Genomic DNA, 21,553 nt, shown 5'->3' on the forward strand with positions numbered 1-21,553 from the left:
CCAAATGCTAGATTGACGACTGCTGGCTGGCCAGGCCTGTGAGCAGAATGCAGATCTTCATTCCATCAAGATTTCTTTTGGAGAGTCCAAAAGTAGTGTTCTTTTTTCCCCCTGTGTTGATGAAGTTTGTCAAGAATGAAGCAACTCAACTAACATCACAATTTGAGGATATGAAGTCTTACATCATTGTATTTCATTGGCAGGGCTGTGTTTCAAATTACAGATAAAGAATGTGAGCCTTGGAAATATTACACAGAGATTATTTTAAGGGGCAATGGTTCTTCTTCCCAAGTTTTGGGGGGACAGGACTATCTTTCTTCTGTTAGCTTGTGTTATATCAGGACTCCCTGCCTCCCTACACTGCCATGGTGGTGTCAATTTGGGAGGGTTACACAATTAGCCCCAAAGAAGGATGCCAGGATGAAAGAGACCATGGTACTTGGGGCTCTGTATCCCTTCATCTGAAAGCGTCTGGCTTGGTTCGCTAAACTAATCATGACAGATCGGAGCTCAAATGCCAGGAACTTGTCATGCTGTGCTTAGCTTGGCAGAATAAGAAAACAACAGGGGCAACCGATAGAAGCATGCAGGAGAGAAAGGGAAGAGGTTGGGCTCATGCTGACCCATTAAGAGTGTGTGCAAAATGACTTCAGAACACAGAGGTACAGAGATGGTTAGCTTCCCCCTAAGGTCCTGCTGGAAGCTCAGCTCCCCACCAACTGTTCTACTTTCCAGTTACTAAGTCCAAGTTTAGGCTACAGAGAGGACTGTTACCACCCCCAGTGTGGTCCCACTCCCTCCCACCTGTCTTTAACAGGAAACCAGGGTAAAACCTATAGGAGGACAGGCAGTGGGAAGCCAACAGGGGGAAAGCTAAGAGAGATGTACTTTCCAGCACCTCTCGGCACACAAGTGATAGGTCTCTGTGTCCTTGGACCCCTGTGTCCTTGGCCTTGGCAATCAGGAAGACACCTGGCATTCTGAACAGAGGAAGGAGAGCTTGGAAAATGATTCTACCCCCTAAGAGGAAAGAATGTTGTATTTGTTTGTTCCTTTTGGCTTGTTTCTTTGTAGGTATGAAAATAGTATTTGATATAGCCACCTTGGAAAATATTTTAGTAATTTCTTTAAAAAGGGTAAACACCTTTAAAAAAGGTAAACTCAGCATTTGAATTCATTATCATCCCAAGCTGAGTTGACTCAAATTGTCTTGTAGAGATGAATGGATACATGCTTCATGGTCCATCTATGGTGGATGGTCAGTAGTAATAAAAAAAAAAAAGATATTTCATCATCATGATCCTTATCCTCATAGAAGAAGCTAGTGGTTCACACAGCTTGGATAGATCTCTGACGCATCAAGCAGCGGAAAGGAACTTCTTGTCAGGTTTCATACTATCTGACTCCATTTGTAAGATAGTCTCAAAAGACAGAAAGATAGCAATGGAGAACAGACAAGAGGCTGGCAGAGACATGGCTAGGAAGCATTTTACTGGGGAGATTTTATGGTGATGTAAGCTTGTTTGTAGAGGTGGTTATGTGAATCTATATGTGGCAATTTTACTATATGACTATTTAAAAATTATAAATACATTTTAATAAGGTGTGCTTGGTATGAATTACAAAGACCTGGGTACCAATGGATACCAAGCATGGTATGGAGTAAATCCATCCATCCATCTATTCATTCTTCCCTCCCTGCCTCCATCCATCTACTCATCCCTTCCAGGCATTCAATTAGACAGAGGTTAGGGATGCACTGAAAATAGAGTTTCCGTCACATTCTCGTCATACTGGGGTGAACTCGGGCCCTCCCACTTTCTAGTCACGCACTCTACCACCCTGCTCTAGTTCTAGGTCATGTTTCTGCTTACTGGGGAACTCATCTGATGTACACATGACTTGAAGATGATTTGACAGAGGTTTCACAGAGACACCTACAAAGGGACACAGGCCAGATAGAGGGCAAGGCCAAAAATGGTTTTGCCCTCTAGCCTCTGTTTCCTCATTTGACAATTTGGAGGAAATAGTTTTTCCTGTCTCATCTTTTGAGAAACTTGGAGGAATCAAGTACATAAGGAGGGCCTGTGATCTTTAATGCACCCCAGTCATAAGAAAGTTTGTGATCATTCAGCTTCAAAGGAAAGTATGTGGGCTTCCAGGACAAGTGGATGGCTTTGAGAACAATCGTTTGTAGTAAATTTGACAGGAGAAAGAAGAAGACAGAATGGAAAGAATGTCTCTGAATCTCCCTAGACCGAGGCTATTATGAAAAATGTTTTTACAAATTTGCTTTTAAAGTTTTTGAATGAGACAGAATTTTACCTCTATTCAGGCTTTCTCCTGCTGTGGTAACAGTTTGATTTCTACAGCATTGGCTGGAAGTGAAAACAAAACAGACCTATTGTAGAAGTTATGAACTAAAATCAGATGTGATGTCTGTTCCAGTCAACATTCATTTTTTGTTTTGCTGGGGAAAACAGATCTATAATCAAGTCAGTGAAGTTGGAGTAGACATCATTTTAGATACATGTGAAAACATATTTTTTTAAGTTAGAGAGGTAATTTTTTTGAAGTCATCAAAAGTCCATGTTAAGACCCGGTACTGTGGCTCATATCTGTAATCCTAGCTACTTGAGAGGTAGATATTGGGAAGATTGTAGTTTGTGGCTAACTCAGGCAAAAAGTTACCAAGAGCCCTATCTCCACAAGCAATCTGGATATAATGGTATACACCTTTAACCTCAGCTACACAGGAGGCATAGCTAAGAGGAACCGGTCGAAGGCTAGTTAGGGGGAAAGCTTTATATCCTATCTGAATATTACAACATGGAGGGCTGGAGTTACATCAGCATTCTTGTGAGGTCTTGAGTTCAAACCCCAAGTACTGCCAATTATTTTATAATGCTAGTAGCAGGGTTCTGATTCACCTTTGTAAATTACAAAAGACAAGAGATCAACTAAGAGAAAAATATCAGTAGCTCAGTTAAGTGCATGTTCATAGTAGATTATAGTGACAAAAGAAAATCCATAGGAAAATGAGCTAAAGAGATGATCAACTAATTCATGAAAGAATAATACAAATAATCAAATACAAAAGGATGTTTAAAATATCATAATGAAGCCTGCTAGCCTGTACAGTTAATAATAATAAATAAAGATGGTCAATATGCCAGTAATTTTAAAATGTCAACTAATCATTTTAATCAGATTGGGAAAATAGAAAAGACTTATGCCTATAAGTCTAGCTATTCAGTAGGTTCACAGTTAGAAGCCAGCTGCAGCAGAAAAGTGTGAGACAGCAAAAAGCTAGAAGGAAAAGTATGGCTCGAGAAAAATGCTAGCCTTGAGTGAAAAAGCCAAGCAAGAGATACCAGCACTGTGTGTGTGTGTGTGTGTGTGTGTGTGTGTGTGTGTATGCATGCATTACTATAGACTAAGTTGATTATTTATAAGTACCAGGCAGACATTTATTTCCTAGAGTTCCTGAGGCTGAGAATTCCAAGATGAAGCAGATTCCGGTCTGGTGAAAGCTACTTCCCGGTTCATGGACAGACATTTTACTGTCTTCCCATGGCAGAGGAGACAGAGAGTGAGGACCTCCTACTTATATAACCTCATCACCTCCAAATACATCAGCTCCCTTCCCCCCCCCCCCATTCCTGGGGCTTAAACTCTGGGCCTGGGCATGTCCCTACGCTTCTTTTGCTCAAGGCGAGGGCTCTACTACTTGAACCACAGCACCATTTCTGGATTTTTTTTTGAGTAGCTTGTTAGAGATGAGAGTCTCATGGAGTTTCCTGCTTGGGCTGGCTTCAAGCTGTAATCCAGATCTCAGCCTCGTGAGTAGCGAGGATTACAGGCATGAGCCTGTAATCATGAGCCAGTCAAATATATAATCTTGAGGGTAGGATTTAACACATTTTTTTCAATAACAGAACCCAGCACCCCCTCCTCCAAAAAAAAAAAAAATCAAGTCAAGATCAATTTTAGTGAGCCAGCCTCTAAAACACAGGGGTTCTAGCATATATATCTGGAGAATCAATGTGAAGGTCAAGTGAAGCACAACGAAACTCAAGGAATATTTGCTACTTAATGATTTTAGGGGTACTGCCATTCTGAATAGCTTAGAAAGAGCCCTTCATTCAAGATCCTTGAGTTCTCAACATAGTTACAGTACTAACAAAATAGAGACCATTTTATCGAGTCTGAAAAATCCTATAATTCCAGACCTTAAAATTTCCCATCTGTAGGAATGATGAAATCACACTGGTGACATCAGTCCTGCCATCTGTTGGTTGTTTTGTCCAATCAACACTTAGTGAATATTTACAATCCACCAGACACTGTCAAAATCACAAGGGGTACAAATGGTATTAACGGGGGGCCCCCCAGGCAGTGCCCTTGGGGAGCTGGAATTCCTATTCAGGGGACAAGGGTACATCAATTCCTTGGCATGGCAAGTGCTAGGGCTCTGTCCTAGGGAACTGAATTTAGCCTATAGTGAGCTCAGTGTTTTCTGAAACAACTGAATTTCAAATCTAAGCTTTTGTTATTGATGGCCATAGAAACTCTACATTTTTTTAATTTTTATCTTTAAGTATGACATTTGTTCTATGATTCATTGGGTCATGAAGAGGACCGTGGCCTGACGTTCCCAGGAATCAGCCCAGCCAAGCTCTACGCTTCTGGATACTTCAAGGCACTTGTCTCTCCAATTACTGCCAATGTGAGCCTAGCTAATGGATTCATTCGTTCGCTGTTTCAAGCCCCAAATAGAAAGTGGGCTCATGGCTGGACCAGGTTCCCGAAAGAGGCAGATGGCTCCATCCTCGCACCTCTGAGGCACGTCAGCTCTGGCTCTGAGTGCACAGGGGAGCGCAGCAGGCGTGGCCTGGCTTAGTGGAATCTTCCACTGCCAGGCAGGGATGTATATGGTGGTAGCAGGGTGTTTGGCTGGCTGAATGGTTCATGGATTCCCACCACCCCCATGGAGGACAGCCACTGGCTTTCATGGGCCTCTGGTGCCTGTATTTTCAGAGGGAAAGGCCAAAAAAAATTGTAAGCTAATTCCATTCAGGTTTTCTGTTGACTCCCAAGCTAAGGGAACTCCCAGATATCCCCCAAAGTGTGTGACACATGCTATACAATGACCTACATGGACTTGTGCCTTTGAGATTAAACCACTGACAAGCTCCTCCACAATGGTGGAGAGGACCCGAAGGGAGTGGGGCCCAGTTGCTGACCCACCTATCAGAGAATGGCTGTGTGACATTTCTGCAGTTGCATGTCACAGAATGAGTAAATCCCACAGGAACTGGGGATCTGCACCATCATCTCTCCATGGCTACTTTCAAGGAGAACCAGAGCCATACGTGCAGCTTTATGAGGACCGATGCTGGCCTGAGGAGTTCTTACAGTGTCTTTGTGGACCTTTGAGCCTAGTGGGGAGAGGCGATCCAAGAATCCCACCCTGTGCCATTCTAAACCACAGGCAAGCCAGGTGCTGCTAGCTCATACCTGGAATCCTAGCAAATCAGGAGGCTGAGACCTGAGGATCATAGTTCAAAGCCAGCCCAGCCAAGAAAGTCTGTGAGACTCTTATCTTCAACAAACTACCAAAAAGCTGCAAGTGGAGTAGTGGCTCAAAGGATGAAGCACTGGCCTTGAGTGAAAAAGCTAAGCAAGAGCCCAAAGATCTGAATTCAAGCCCCAGTATTGGCATATGCACACATGCACAAAACCACCACCCAAGCCCCCAAAACAAGAGTTGGCAGTGTGAAATCTACCACAGTATGCTTTGAGTACAGTTCAGATGTATGAGAAAGGAGACTTAGAGGGCTAGAGGGAGAGGGTTACAAAAGAGCAATAGGGCTGAATTTGATCAGAATGCATTTATATGCATCGATGCAAATACCACAATGAAACCCTTTGCACAATTAATTTATGCTAATAAAGCAAAATATGCAGAACCTAATTCACACTGTTTTCGTTTGGATTACATTGAAAATAGCAGTAAGCCAGATGATATTGGCTTTAAGAAATAAAAAAAAAATCATTCTCATAAATGAACTCAAATGTAAGCAGACTGGAGTGGCTGGAAAGTCAATTCAAAGATCACCAGGGAACCTTCTACTCCAGCCCCCTTCTACTCTCTTTTGTTCTGCTTTATACCATAAGGGTGTATACCTTGAGGTACAATGTGGTAGCTCTAGTTCCAGAGATCACATCAGTACTCTAGAGAGAGCAAAGATGAAAGGGAGGGAAGAGGGAACACTCCTTCTTGGTAAAGATACTTCTCAGAAACTACATGTCATTTCTGCCAGAACTGTTTTACGTGGTTACATCTAGTTACAAACAAGGCTGGAAAATCCGCCATTGATTCCAGGCAGTCAGCCCCCTTTACACAGCGGGAATCCTATTGCTACATGAGAAGAAGAGGAGGGAACTTCCCACTACACACGGCAGTCCGTGTATCTGCAGGGAAGAGCCTCAAGCACGAACCCTTGCTGTAAGAGCCTTCACCCTAAGGTCTCTTCCAAAAGGCTAAGCCAGTTAGAGGAAGAGACAGCGGGAAGCCCAGGCAGGTGAAGCCTGGTGGCGATTGGAATGGGAGCAGGCAATGGGGACTTTAGGCACTGCCATTCTAAGCAGCAGGTCTGGGGGAGGGCTGTGGAGAAGCAGAGAACTTGAAGAAATGTCACGTTGCCCTGCCTGTGAATTGGGTCTCCCGTGCACACAACCACCTGAAAACTACTTCTGGCTTTGGGGCGGTGCTTCTTTAAAGGGGGCTTTGCATTGAGAAGAAATCATGTGTCGCCTTATACCTGCCATTTCTCTCCACTGAACAAAAAATAAATTGGCGACAAGTATGTCATTAACATTCTAATTAGGAAGAAAATGCACACAGACAAGTCAGTGTTTTAGAATAATGGTTCCTTAAGATGGAAAGTTGAGAAGCAGTTAATAATTTCATTACCCAGAAACCCAGTGTTCTTTCTTTCTGGCTTAGGAAATAAAGCTCCAATACCCACAAGGCTTTGCGGTCTCAAAGGGGACTCTGGCCACTATTGTGTGTCTTGGATTGGGGAGACACTTAAAGCATTCTGAATCAATTTCGTCAATTTGTACCAATTCACCTGGAGCTAGTCTGGGCCAGAAGATGGGCACTTCCACGTTGCCCGGTCTGCTTATCATCTGTCTACCTCAAGAACAGGAATTCCATGTCTTCGGCTCACCCTGGCTCCCAGCACCTAGCATAATACCCAGCACTTTGAATGAAGTGAGGGCTGACATCCTGAAAATGAACCTGCTCTCTCTAGTTTAACTGACTGTTAATAGTGCTGGCTCACAAACCCAGGGTTGGTCAGGAAAATGTAGCTGAATGATAAAAGGGCACAATAAGCAATGATATAGTGGCTTTCCTAATTACTTACTTTCATTCATTCTCATTGACCAAGCATCTTACATGTCAAGCCAGGTTATGGTACTAGAGAGACAAACCTTTAGCCTGACCATGATAATCAGCATTAAATCGACATCGCTGGAACTATCCTTATCCATTATTAAGAACAATTTGTATGTGGCACTATGTTTCACGTTGTTTGAAATTCTTTTCATGCATTGTTTCGTTTATAGGTAGCTGTATTTTATCCGTGTTTTGTAGATGCGCAAACTGAGACTCTATAGGGTGAAAACCAGGCTTAGACCTGTGCAGCCCAATGCCTACCCTCTTGCCCTCAACGGTTCCCAGAGCTTCCTATAAGCTGGCCTCCAAATCACTAGGGATACCTGGGAGAAATGCAAATTCCCAGGCCTGGGCCAAAGGATTGGAATCTTTAGGAGTAGGAAATCCCATTTTATTTAAACCACTGCCCCTGGTAAGTCAGCTGTACACCCAAGTTTGTGAAATGGCAACATCCCTCACTGTACCTGTGCAGGGTCTCATGTTCACTTCCTGCCAACTAATGCACATCAAGAGAAGAGCAAGCCAGGAGCTGGTGGTCCACAGCCTGGGGAAGCCCCTAAGCTAGCAGGGTCCACAGCGTGTCCACGGGTGACATGTTCTGCCAGCTCGTGGGGGGGGGGAGAAGTACAGACCTGGACTCCAGCTCCCAATGGGCTGCACAATGGTAGAATAATGAAGCCAGGCGCCAAGCCACAGGAAGGACCCAACTCAAGGGGACAGTCACCTCTACGTCTCCCCAGCATCCTCATTTGTAAAAGGAAAATCACCATTAGTATTAGTGGCAAGCTAGTCACACTGCCGTCCGTGATTTAATAACACATTCTGTCCTGCGTCAGTCAGTCTCCATCAGAAATATCTATGCAGGCATTTTCTTTTTTTTTTTTTTCAAATTTTTATTATCAAACTGTTGTACAGAGAGGTTACAGTTTCATACGTTAGGCATTGGATACATTTCTTGTACTGTTTGTTACCTTGTCCCTCATACCCCCCTTCCCCTTCCCCCTTTCCCTTCCCCCCCCCCGAGGTGTTCAGTTCACTTACACCAGTTTTGCAAGTATTGCTTTTGTAGTTGTTTGTCTTTTTTTATCCTGTGTCTCTCAATTTTGGTATTCCCTTTCAATTTCCTACTTCCAATACCAGTATACACAGTTTCAAATATACTCAGATAAGATCACAGAGATAGTGTAGGTACAACCACAGGAAGGTGACACAATAATAGAAGCTACAGATACACATGGGACGTTGAAAGTAGTTACAACTGTGATATAACAATCATTTCCATAACATGGAGTTCATTTCACTTAGCATCATCTTATGTATTCATAAGGGTAGAGCTATTGGGCCTTGTGATGCTCTGCTATGACTTGCCTAAACCTGTACTAATTATTCCCAATAAGGGAGACCATAGAGTCCATGTTTCTTTGGGTCTGGCTCACTTCACTTAGTATAATGTTTTCCAAGTCCTTCCATTTCCTTACGAATGGGGCAATGTCATTCTTTCTGATAGAGCATGCAAGCATTTTCATCTCTGACAGTTGAAGAAAACGAGCCTTGAGGAGGTTCCGAGACTTGGTCAGGATTTCCTGCAAAGCCAGGATTGGATTCCAGGTGTGTGCCATGGCAAAGTCAGTCCTGCTAACAACGACCCAGCATGTTCCCCCAGATCCCTTACCCTTCAGCTTCCTGTGACTGTTCCCCCAAATGGTGGCTGTTGTTCACTTCAAAGAAGTGCGGGACCACTGACTTCACAGCCCCTACATCCCACCCTGTGTGCACACTAACCCAGTGGACGCGCAACTCCAGCAAAGGCCTAACAGGTCTCTACGGAAGAGCTATCAGGACCCCAGGGGCCTCAGAAGTATCTAGCAACTAGAGTCTCAGCTCCACCAAGTGAGCCTGCTTACAAAAAATCTATACTGAGGAGATGTGTCACTCAGTGGGTAGTAAGGGGCTTCACCCCCCAAATGTATTTATTTCCCACCTAATCCACCTCTCATTCACATCTACTTCCATCTGTTCTTCAAGTGGACCAAACTCATTCCCACCGCAGAGCCTTTGCATTGGCACCTCTGCTGTTGTTACTGCTCCTTCTGCCTAGAAGCAGCTGCCCCTAAACCTTCACCAGCCTTCCTCCTCCTCCTCATTTACATCACAGGTTAGCACCCCCCCCCCCCCTTCCAGGGGCCTTTCCTGGTCATCTATTGAACTCAGCACCCTTCGTCCATTCCTACCCATTCCCGCTCTCCCTGCTGAACTCCCTTTGGGTTGTTTAATGACAATGGCAGTGATCTTACTCATTACGGACTGATGTGCTACACAATGGTGAGCTTTTGTGAATGTGGGCTGAGTGAATGGAGAGATGAATGAAGAAGAAACCTTCTGTTCAAGTAAGGACCCACGAGCTTATATTTGGACGTATCCCCTGCTTCTAATTATCAAGGGCAGAGACCATCAGACATTCCACTGCCGCTAGTAACAACTTAACAACCAGCCACCCAGCAGTGATCGCCACACATGTGGCTGGGCATGGCTCCAAAGCTAAAAAGGCACTAATTGCCTTTTTATAAGGAGGAAGGAGCCCAGCCCTCATGTCCCTCGGTCCTGTGTCTGCACTATTGGATCTGTTGCTGTGTTAATTGGTCCTGCCTCACACAGCCCATGTGGGCTTCATTCTGTATATGTCTAGGTGAGGAGAGGTACTAGGAGAGAGAGAGAGAGAGAGAGAGAGAGAGAGAGAGAGAGAGAGAGAGAGTCTGCATGTGTTGCAAAAGTAGCCCCATTCTGGCAAGGGTTAAAACGTACAGTCAGGCCCAGGAGCAGGCGGGGTGGGAGCAAGCTCGGCTTGCACCAGCTGTGTTTCAACCATAGTAATGCAAACGCCGCCTGAGCCGGACCCAGCAGGGTGAGCTCCAGGTGGCTTTCGGAATGGCTACAAAGGGCCACCCTGGACCTCGCTTCCTCCTGTTGGTCTCTCCATGGCAGGTTGCATTTGGCCTCTGCGACCCTTAGAGGAACGAGCCGGGAGTGAGCAGTTCCCAGCTCGCAGGCACTTGATAGAAAGCAGCCGGCGAGGATGGACGCGGTGGACAGCCTCCTCGTGAATGGGAGCAGCTTCGCCCCCCTTTGCGAACTGGGGCTCGACAATGAGACCCTGTTCTGCACGGACCAGTCTCACCCTTCCAAAGGTAGGTACGGGAAGCTATACTTTGCATTCCGAAGTCTTTGGGGTTGGGGGAGGCAGAGAGAAGGCAAAGCTGATAAAAGAGCCGCTGTCAGGGTCGTGAGAGCAGGTGGAATCCAATCCCGGCCTCTGAAGTTGGAATCAAAAGCAAACTGCAATCCCACCGGCTCCTTGTGCCTCGTGGGAAAGTTGGGGACTCGTGTGTGGGACTTGAGCTGGGAGGGACACAAGCAGTAGGAGTAAGAAAGAAATGCTAGCGTGCAAGTCTGAACTTAACAAGCATTTTTTTAAAAGGGGGGGGCGCTGAGACAGGGCAGGGCGAGGTGGCTGTTCTTGGGGGGTAGGGAAGAACCCAGTATGAAGAAGTGATTATTTAGCATCTTAGCAGAGGAAGCCCTCGCAATTTAGAAATTCTGTCCTTAGGCAAAAGTGGTTTCCAAAAGAGATCCTTTCACAAACCAACCTTTGCAAAGCCTCTGGATTGCCATGCCACCTCAGTATGGCTCAGCACAAATGGTTCAGGGCAGGAGTATATGGGGTCCCTCCGGGGTGCACCCCTTCCCTCCAACAGGGAGTGGGGTGGATAAACACCAGGTCTTAACATGCTGCTCTCCCCACCCCGACCCTTCCCACCTGCGCCTGCTCCTCTCCAGAGTGGCAGCCGGCCGTGCAGATTTTCCTGTACACCTTGATTTTCGTGCTCAGCGTGCTAGGGAACACGCTAGTCATCACCGTGTTGATTCGCAACAAAAGGATGAGAACCGTCACCAACATCTTCCTGCTCTCCCTGGCTGTCAGCGACCTCATGCTGTGTCTCTTCTGCATGCCCTTCAACCTCATCCCCAACCTGCTCAGGGATTTCATCTTCGGGAGCGCAGTGTGCAAGACCACCACGTACTTCATGGGTGAGTGTTTAGCCTTGGGAGCTCAGCTCAGCCCCTACCCAGCCCCCCCCCCCGCCACCTTCCCAATCCTGAGCACCAGGAGAGGGGCTTCACTGGACCCGAATACACTAACATCTGCCTGTCCAAGGATCTGGGCATGAACACAGGTGCTGCATGTAGATAGGTCCACCAAACATTATGTGTGTTGGATGCCAGGTGCCGGTGGCTCACATCTGTAATCCTAGCTACTCAGGAGGCTGAGATCTGAGGATCACAGTTGGAAGCCAGCCTGGGCAGGAAAGTCCCTGAGACTCTCAGCTCTAGAAAACTGGAGGTAGTGCTGTAGCTCCAAGTGGTAGAGTGCTAGCCGTGAGCAAAAGAGCTCAGGGACAGCACCCAGGCCCTGAGTTCAAGCCCTACAACCAACCAGATTCTGCATGTTGGAAGTTGGTACAGGAACACAGAGGATATGGAATCCACTGGGTCCCGGGCACAAGGAGAGAACCCAAAAATGGTTTCAAGAGGCCCTAGTCCCTTCTGAAAGCCACAGATTGTATCCTGAGTTCTCTCCAACTGGATTCGTGGCTCCTGGGGACAAGTGCAGTCATGCAATATGGAGAAGGGTCCTTCTTTATGACCCTTGCTTTGTCACAGAACGCAAGCAATTGTAAAACAGCTGGACCATAGGTCTAGATTCTCTTCTTAGGGTTAACTTCTCAGAGACTAGAACCATCTCACAGACAGACAGACAGCATGGCAGGCAGACAGACCAAGAAGTCTATGCCCCTGGTAAGGAGCTGAATATGCTCTTGGGGGTGGAGGGTGGATTAAGCTGATCCCTCTAGGTTGACGTATTTAGTGCTCTTCTTCTGACAATTAAAATGATTATAATAAAACTCACCAGAATTAATATTTTTGAGTACTTTTATGTACCTGATATTGGGTTGTTTATGTTATCCATTAGCCAGCCTATGGAATAATATTGCCATTCTTGCCTGTTTATCAAGGTGAGGGCAGGGGCATAGAGAGGTTCTTAATGTGCCCAAGGACACACAGGCAGCAATCCCCATAGCTGGGATTTGAACCAGTATTAGCAGCCACTGCAGAGGTGGAGTGCAGTCTGAGTTTGCCATTGTTACAGCTCTTCTGAAGTTCAGTAAGACCTGTGTCTACGCTCTCCTCTCTGCAAACTGCCTTGATCCTTACCTGTTCTGAGAACTACTTGGGAAAGAAGGAGAGATGGTGATGGGAGAGGATGGATTTTGTTCTAATCCAAGCCTAGCTTCATGCTGGTTGCCCCTGGCTCACACTCATCAATCCTAGCTACTCAGAAGGCTGAGATCTGAGGATTGTGGTTCAAAGCCAGCCCAGAGAGGAAAGTGAGACTCTTCTCTCCAATTAACCACCAAAACGCCCAAAGTGAAGCTATGGCTCAAATGGTAGAACACTCGCCTTGAGCAAAAAAGCTCAAGGACAGGGGCTGGGGATTTGGCCTAGTGGCAAGAGTGCTTGCCTCGTATCCATGAGGCCCTGGGATCAATTCCCCAGCACCACATATACAGAAGATGGCCAGAAGTGGCGCTGTGGCTCAAGTGGCAGAGTGCTAGCCTTGAGCAAAAAGAAGCCAGGGACAGTGCTCAGGCCCTGAGTCCAAGCCCCAGGACTGGCAAAAAAAAAAAAAAAAAGCTCAAGGACAGCACCCAGGCCCTGAATTCAAGCCCCAGGAGTGGGGTGCATGTGCATGCAAGTGCACGCGCGCGTGTATACACACACACACACACACACACAAATTAGCACTGAATTGGCCCAGGCAGCCTTCAATGACCAAAAAACTGAAAATTTTTCCCACTTGAGGAAGCAAAACCCACACAAACACAATGGACTGAATTCCTGACCCTCATGCCACAAACAAGTCCCCAAGAACATGACACTCTGTGCCCAAGTCCTCTGAAAATCATTTTTAAAAAGAGCCTACAGATGAAAAGCACCAGTGTTCAATAATGGAGCAATCATCTCCAGACCTTCCTAGGGCCTTCAGTTCCCCAGGCCTGTCCGCGCCCCTGGGAATTCTCTCACATGAAGGAGGGTGACCTTGAGTGCCCTGGTGGTCACGTGACATTGAGAGTTCATGAAACTATTCATTTTACACTGTTCAGCTTTGGATTATGCCAATTTCACTTTAATTAAGAAAACATTTTAGAACAGTGAAAAAAAAAAAAGAGGAAAGCCAGGTAATTCTGAAGGTATTTAGAATGTCACTGTGACTATTTTCTAATTCTAGACATTTGAATTAATCTTCCAGCTTTATGTCTCTTTAATACAATTGCTAACAATTAACAAACAAGCAAATGAAGAGCGACAGTGGACATTACACAGAAGGAACTGGAGGAGTCCGGGCTGCCCTCTCCTTTCTAAATGCTGTCAGACCTCTAAGATGAAATCACCCCAAAGGCTGTCCAGAACAGGAGCTTTCACTTAATGCAATGGGGGAATCATAGACTCCTTTAAGACTTTGAAAAAGCTAGGGCTATAAGCACCCTTAAAAAAATGAAAAAGAACGTTTAAACATAGTTTTAGAGACATCATGTGTCTACATGAGGGGCTCTAACTCTGCCAGGTTCTGAACTCTGATCCCCAATCTATATTAATCTTGAGGTCTGAGAAATCATGGGATGAGCTCAGAAGAATTGGCAGTATGTATGGCTCTGAGATTCTCAGGGAAAGTTTTCAAGGCATTCTAAGACATAACACACAGACATACATACATGATGCCAAAGTCAAGGGAGATGAAGGTTCTTTTGACAAGGTACAAGGATATGTCTTTAAAGGTGGTCTTTCTGATGTTTTTATTGTAATCATGAATCATGTTCATTTCATAAAACACAGAAAAGCAGAGTGACTAGGAAGACCTCATTTCTATGCTGAGAAACCTTTACATGGTGGAATATTTCTCTTCCATCATTTTATCTATGTATTTTTTCAAAAGACAACATTTTGAAATTTAGAATGTTTCACTCTTTAAAACTGTGTTTTCAGAAAATCATTGCATTCAGTTTCAGACAGGGCCTTGCACTTTTGCTCAGCTTTCTTACTTGTGGGTGGCACTCTACCCCTTGAGCCACACCCCCACTCTGGTTCTTTGCTAGAGATGGAGTTAGAGTCTGACAGTGCAACAGACCTTTCTACCCAGGGTTAGCTTCAAACTGTGATCCTCAGAGCTCAGCTTCCTGTGTTAGCTAGGATGATAGGCATGAGCCACCGGTGCCTGGCTAGGTTTCTTTAGTTTTCTGTGAGACAGCAATGCATTTGTATCCCCTTTGGTTATTAATTAATGAACCTTTTGATTGCAATCAAAGCTCACTAACTTATTTGAAAACTGGCCATGAGATTTGTAAACACATAGTCTTCACGGCCTGTAAAAGCACTGGGAACAAAGCTGGGAATCAAAAATACACATACACAATATTTCTTTGCCTGTGGAGTAGTCTCCTCTGATATTAAACCTGTGCTGAGCAGATATGCTTTCAGCTAATGTGCAGATAAGCTTTGCATTTCAGTGCCAACGTGTCTGGCTTCTGTGCCCCTTCCCAGGCACCTCTGTGAGCGTTTCCACCTTCAACCTGGTAGCCATTTCACTGGAGAGATACGGCGCCATTTGCAAACCCTTAAAGTCCCGGGTCTGGCAAACAAAATCCCATGCCTTGAAGGTGATTGCAGCTACCTGGTGTCTCTCCTTCACCATCATGACGCCCTACCCTGTCTACAGCAACTTGGTGCCTTTTACCAAAAACAACAACCAGACCGCAAACATGTGCCGCTTTCTCCTGCCAAATGATGCCATGCAGCAGTCCTGGTGAGTTGGATTCTGTGAGCTCTTTTCACATCCATTTGTAATGGAAATCTCTGGAGTGCCATGTCCTTGAGACTTCTAGAAGGAGGTCATTCTAGCCTCATTCTAGAATAACAAACACTGAGCTGGAGTGCTGCCATTTACATGCCCTATGTCGAGTGACTCAATCAATCTTCTCAAACCCCTCTGGTTTTGAGGTACAATCGCCACACTCTCACTCTAGATGAGGAAGCCGAGATGTAGGAAGATCACTTTACTAAGCTCTCAAGGCTTGTGAGAGCAGCGACTCTGTGTAGGACCAACAGGTCTACTCTGCAGATGGCCGGAAGGCCTTTAGAAGACTTGGAAAGCCACAATTCTCTAAAGAATCGAAGACTGAGCAGAGAGTGCATCCCAGATCCCATGTGGTGTTTCTTACAGCTCACCATGATGCTCACCCAGAACTCTGCAGACACAGGGGAAATTCCTATACACTCTCCTTGCTTACCAGCAGGGTGGTCATGATCTAGGTCACACAGGCAGGCTAAGCTTTAGACTCTTGCTCTACAAGGAGTTAATAATAGAAATATTTTACACATGCTAGACACCAGTAGCTCATGCCTGTCACCCTAGCTACTCAGACGGCTGAGACCTGAGGATCAAGGTTCAAAGCCAGCCCTGGCAGAAACCCCATGAAATTCTAATCTCCAATTAGCTACCAAAAAGTCAGAAGTAGAGGTATGGCTCTGAAGTAGCAGAGTACCAGTCTTGAGTAAAAAAGTTCAATGACATTACGTAGGCTCTGAGTTCAAGCTTCAAGACTGGCATAAAAAAAGAGTGTCACAAATGCAGATTGCTGTGTTTACTCATTGTGAGGATGTTTTAGAAGCAGGAAACTAGATATGCAGAATAGTTTCAACATCAATTCTCTCGGCCTTCTTTGCCTTTCCCCTTTCATACACGCACAGAGATAAAGAAAAGAATGATGTTGCAAATGGAAGGTTATTTCTAAGATCTGAAAAGAAATCAAAGCATGTCCAGTTGCAATGAGAAACGGCCCCGCCACTGTAAGCCGCTGACAATTTTATAGCCTCCCTGTGTCAGCTTACATATGCCAGATGGCAAAAGTGATTTAGAGGCTAGATTCATAACGCAGGAGGCTGGGATTCCTCAGGAGCCAAACATGTTTAGAGAAAGCATAGCTCTGCCCGGCCAAAAGTGTTGCCAGCTTCGCAGAAGGCAGGAGAATCAGCGCCCATGGAAATTCATGACTTGCTCAGGAATCAGGAGCAACCAGAATGCCACATTTTGTAAAAATACCAAAAGGAAATTTCTCACCATCTCTACCTAAGCCTGTGATTCCTCTCGTATCTTAAAGTCTCCATATGTAAGAGCTTTGCTGATTGCTTATTGCTTGACTTCAAATTCTCCCTCTACCACAAGTGAGGAGGGTTTGGATACATTATTTCATCTCCTTCAGTCTCAAAATCTTATCCCTAAAAGCAACAGTAGGATAATAGTATAATATACAATAATACATTAATATAATAGTATAATAATAAAATAATAGGATAATAGTATACACTTCCAAATCTGTTACGGGACTTAAATAGATGTAATATATGCCAAGTGTTTAGGTTAGCATGCAGTACATATTACACACATGTGTGTAATAATGAATGTAAGCTCTCATTCTTACTGTTATTATTATGTTGGCAACATCTTTATAATATAACTCACTTGGTCTCATTTAAAGTTTTGTTTGTTCTTTGTGGTTGTTATTGGGATTTTTTTCCCCTGTTTTTGCTATTGATTTGTTTTAGAGATCGAATCTCACTATGTTGCCCATCATGGCTTTGAACTCCTAGGCTCAAATGATCCTTCTACCTCAACCCTCTGAGTATCTTAGATTACTAGTGCACACTACTTTACCTGGATTGTTACTATTTTTCAAATATTAGATTGTTTTAGGCATAGAATTAGGTCAAACCTTTCTAATTTGTCTTTCATAAAGACTTTATCTTTTTAAAAAAAGAAGAAAAGATGTGAACAAGTTGTAACATCTGAGCCTCCCGACATGGAGTTTCCAAGGACATGATATGTTAGTGATTGATGTGTCTGCTCAGACCAGTTAAAACCTCCTACCCATCTGAGTTTGAATGTCCAGAATTACTGGTTATTGAATTTCTCTTAATTCTATCAGGCATACGTTCCTGTTGCTCATCCTCTTTATTATCCCTGGAGTTGTGATGGTGGTAGCATATGGATTAATCTCTTTGGAACTCTACCAAGGAATAAAATTTGATGCTAGCCAGAAGAAATCTGCTAAAGGTAAGCATTGTTTAGCTAACAATTTCTGCCAAGTGAGCACAAAAATCTTGCTTTCTATTATTGAAATAGACTCACCCAGTGTGTATATGAAGCACAGTGGGACTGTGTGTGCGTGCGTGTGTGTGTGTGTGTGCTGGTAACTATGGCTTGAACTCTCAGAGCCTTGCACTCTTACCTGGCTTTTGTGCTCAAGGCTAGCAGTCTACCACTTGAGCCACACCTCAACTTTTGGCTTTTGGCAGCTTAATTGGAGATAAGGAAATTGGAGATAAGAGTCTCGGAGATTTTTTTTCTCCCCAGGATGACTTTGAAACTTGACTCTCAGAACTCGGCCTCCTGAGTAGCTAAATTTATAGGAATAAGCCTCTAAGTCAATCTATATAGTGGAGTTTTTTTGTTTGTTTTTGCCAGTCCTGGGGCTAGGACTCAGGACCTGAGCACTGTCCCTGGCTTCTTTCCATTCAAGGCTAGCACTCTACCACTTGAGCCACAGCACCTCTTCCAGCTTTTTTCTGTTTATGTGCTGCTGAGGAATCAAACTCAGGGCTTCATGCATGCAAGGCAAGCACTCTAACACTAAGCCACCTTGCCAGCCCCTACAGTGGAGATTTTTGAGTGCATTTTTATGAGACTCTGTGTCATATGGCAGTCTGGAGACTATTTTCTCATCTGTAAAATGGAAGATTCATCCCTTTCAGACACGTATATTGATTGGAATAAAAGGAAAGGATGCACACATAACCCAGTTATAAGGGTAGAACCACGTATCCCAGACTCTTGGTGAAATTCTATTCAAATAGAAGATCCTGCGATAATTATATAATAACAACTCTGTTCTGTCCTTATGCCTTTCCAAAGGCATTAGAAGAGATTGAAAAGATTTGACCTAAGGCCCAAAGCCCAGTTATTTGTCAGTTCTGTTCCCTGTGCGCTCTCCTCTCTCCCCAGCCCCTCGGTAACCTACCAGCCACTAAGTTGGGCCCCAAGACTTGTGGCCATAACTTTCCCCTTCCCAGCTCTTGATTACGGCAGATAACATCGGGTGTGTGCCTTCAGTACATTTTCCTCCACTTTTTCTGGAGTTGCTACAATCATCTGGAAAGGTAGCAAGCAGTGAGGAGCATGCTCAGAAAGAAAGGAGAAGGAAGAGTAGGAACCATTGCCTCGCCATTGTTTTTCTCTCTGTAATCTTGACGCGCGAGGCATCCTTTCATTGCATATTGTGCCGTCTAGGGGACGCATGATTTGACCTGTCGAAGCCGCCTTGAAGGAGGGAGTAGCTAGGGAAGGCGGCGGGTGGGTCCCTGGCGTGCTGTGGAGCACGGTCCCCCGAGCCATTCGCGCTGTGGCTTGCCCACCCAGACAGGAAGGCGAGCACCGAGGACAGCGACGGCTGCTACGCGCCCAAGGCCCGCGCGCCCAGGAAGCTGGAGCTGCAGCCGCTGTCCGCCGGCAGCGTGGGCCGCGTCCAGCGCATCCGGAGCAGCAGCTCCGCGGCCAACCTGATGGCCAAGAAGCGGGTGATCCGCATGCTCATCGTCATCGTGCTCCTCTTCTTCCTCTGCTGGATGCCCATCTTCAGCGCCAACGCCTGGCGCGCCTACGACACCGTCTCCGCCGAGCGCCACCTCTCCGGGACCCCCATCTCCTTCATCCACCTCCTCTCCTACACCTCCTCCTGCGTCAACCCCATCATCTACTGCTTCATGAACAAACGCTTCCGCCTGGGCTTCATGGCCACCTTCCCCTGCTGCCCCAACCCTGGTCCCCCCGGGGGGCGAGGCGAGGGGGCTGAGGAGGAGGACGGAAGGACCATGGGGGCGTCGCTCTCCCGGTGTTCCTACAGCCACATGAGCCCCTCTGCGCCTCCGCCCTGAGCCGGCCTGGCCTCCCCGGGCGCAGCGCAGCGAAGGAGGGGCCCAGGGCAGGAGGGGGGGAGGGAGAGGAGGAGGAGGAGAGGAGGAGGAGGAGGAGAGGAGGAGGGGGGGGGGGGGGAGGAAGGAGGAGGAGGAGGAGGAGAGGAGGAGGAGGAGGAGGAGGAGGAGGAGGAGGAGGAGGGGGGGGGAGAGGAAGGCAGAGGAGGAGGAGGAGGAAGGAGGAAGGAGAAGGAGGAGGAAGGAGGAAGGAGAAGGAGGAGGGGGAGGGGGAGAAGGAGAAGGAGAAGGAGACCACCAGGGCAGGAGAAGGGGAGGAGGAGGAGGAGGAGGAAGCAGAGGTGAAGGAGAAAGGAGGCCCCACCTTCTGTGGAGCCTCTTCCTAGTCTGATTTGTTAATCCCTCCTCCTGTCCCAGAAAGGCTTGGGCCTCAGTTTCCAGAGAGAGAGTGAGCCAAGGTACTCTCCATAACAAAATCCCACAGGCCTCATGCCACCCAGGTGCCTGCCAAGCACATATCCAGAATGGAAATGTGGCCTCTACTGAGCCTTAGAAGGTTCTACAACACTCCCGGCAAGAGGCCTTCCCCCCTAATGGCACACTTCTGCACTCTGCTGTGGAGGCTGCTCATGCAGGATTAGGAACGCTGCTCTGCCCTCTTTCCCAACACCCCTGTCTCTCTTTCACATTTCTCCAATGGGCACCTCCCTTGTGAGCACCGGGGCAGGAGTGCCGGGAGACAGCCCCTCTGAGCAGGGTCTGTAGGAAGAGAACAGTCTGCTTTGTAGACTAGTCAGAAGAAGGAAAGATAGAATTCAGGACTCATATTTCCCCAAAGAAAAGTATATGTGGCAAAGAGCTAGGCCTAATGTATTTTACTATATAAATGCCAAGTAGCAGAATATGCACAAAGAACCTTTTTTTTTTTTTTTTTTTTTTTGTGCCAATGTACTTACTGGGGCTTGAAATCAGGACTCAGACACTGTCCTTTAGTTTTTTCACTCAAGACAGGCACTCTACCACTTGAACCATAGCTCCACTTCTAGCTTCTTGCTAGTTAATTGGAGGAAAGAGTCATAGGGACTTTCCTGCCCAGGCTGGCTTGCAACTGTGATGCTCAGATCTCAGCCTCTTGAGTAGCTAGGATTACAGCCGTGAGCCACCAGTGCCTGGCAGCTTTATCTTCTTTCTTGGTATGCATTATTTAACTTCTTTATAAGGTGATTTTTAAACCCCGTAACTTCTTTGCCCCAACTTAATTGCTCCTATGCACCTAAATTTCCTCTTTTCCAGAAAGATCTCTAGCTTCAAAGGAGAGTTGTAAGTTTTCCACTGCTGGCCAGCAGTGGAAAAGTACATGGCCAATTGCAGAAGGAAACGGGCCCTCTTGGATTGAGTAAACAAATCACTTTTGAATGTCAATACTGCCTATGCTTTTAAATACAATCTATGTTTCTGCTAATATTTGGGTACTTTTTTACAGATGTGTAAACTGAACAAATGCTTATATTCTTTACAGATAAACACGGAATATTCTTGGGTATGTTTATAAAAGGAATTGTTTAATGGATGTTGAAATTCAACAAGTGTTATTACTTTACATCCCTTCAAAAAGGAGTTGGAGTTTCATAGGAACTTCATTGCAAAATGAGTGTTGAAATTTCTCTCCTCCAATTTGGAAATCTCAATGCATAATAAATACAAGTTATGCACTCAGAGATGACTCGTAAAGACATTGCTAGAATAGAACGTGTCAGGTCAGTATACCAACATCTCTTTCCTTCGTTAAGAGAAACATTGTGGGGCTGGGGATATAGCCTAGTGGCAAGAGTGCCTGCCTCGGATACACGAGGCCCTAGGTTCGATTCCCCAGCACCACATATACAGAAAACGGCCAGAAGCGGCGCTGTGGCTCAAGTGGCAGAGTGCTAGCCTTGAGCGGGAAGAAGCCAGGGACAGTGCTCAGGCCCTGAGTCCAAGGCCCAG

The 21,553-nt window shown here is 45.8% G+C and overlaps 1 protein-coding gene across 1 annotated transcript; it reads left to right on the forward strand.

The window, feature by feature from the left end:
- The first annotated feature begins 10,541 nt into the window (after window positions 1-10,541).
- Cckar (cholecystokinin A receptor) lies at window positions 10,542-19,570 on the forward strand. Its single transcript, XM_048364478.1, has 5 exons — window positions 10,542-10,653; window positions 11,303-11,554; window positions 15,125-15,386; window positions 17,566-17,693; window positions 19,056-19,570. The coding sequence occupies exons 1-5, from the start codon at window positions 10,542-10,544 to the stop codon at window positions 19,568-19,570; spliced, it is 1,269 nt and encodes a 422-aa protein (XP_048220435.1).
- Window positions 19,571-21,553: the final 1,983 nt, after the last annotated feature.

The sequence above is a fragment of the Perognathus longimembris genome, chromosome 16, assembly GCF_023159225.1.
Source record: "Perognathus longimembris pacificus isolate PPM17 chromosome 16, ASM2315922v1, whole genome shotgun sequence".
Lineage (NCBI taxonomy): Eukaryota > Metazoa > Chordata > Mammalia > Rodentia > Heteromyidae > Perognathus > Perognathus longimembris.

Coding starts and splice junctions, on each gene's coding strand:
- Cckar (XM_048364478.1), top strand. CDS start 10,542: ATGGACGCGGTGGACAGCCTCCTCGTGAATGGGAGCAGCTTCGCCCCC. Junction 10,654..11,302: donor CCAGTCTCACCCTTCCAAAG/GTAGGTACGGGA, acceptor GCTCCTCTCCAG/AGTGGCAGCCGGCCGTGCAG. Junction 17,694..19,055: donor CCAGAAGAAATCTGCTAAAG/GTAAGCATTGTT, acceptor TTGCCCACCCAG/ACAGGAAGGCGAGCACCGAG.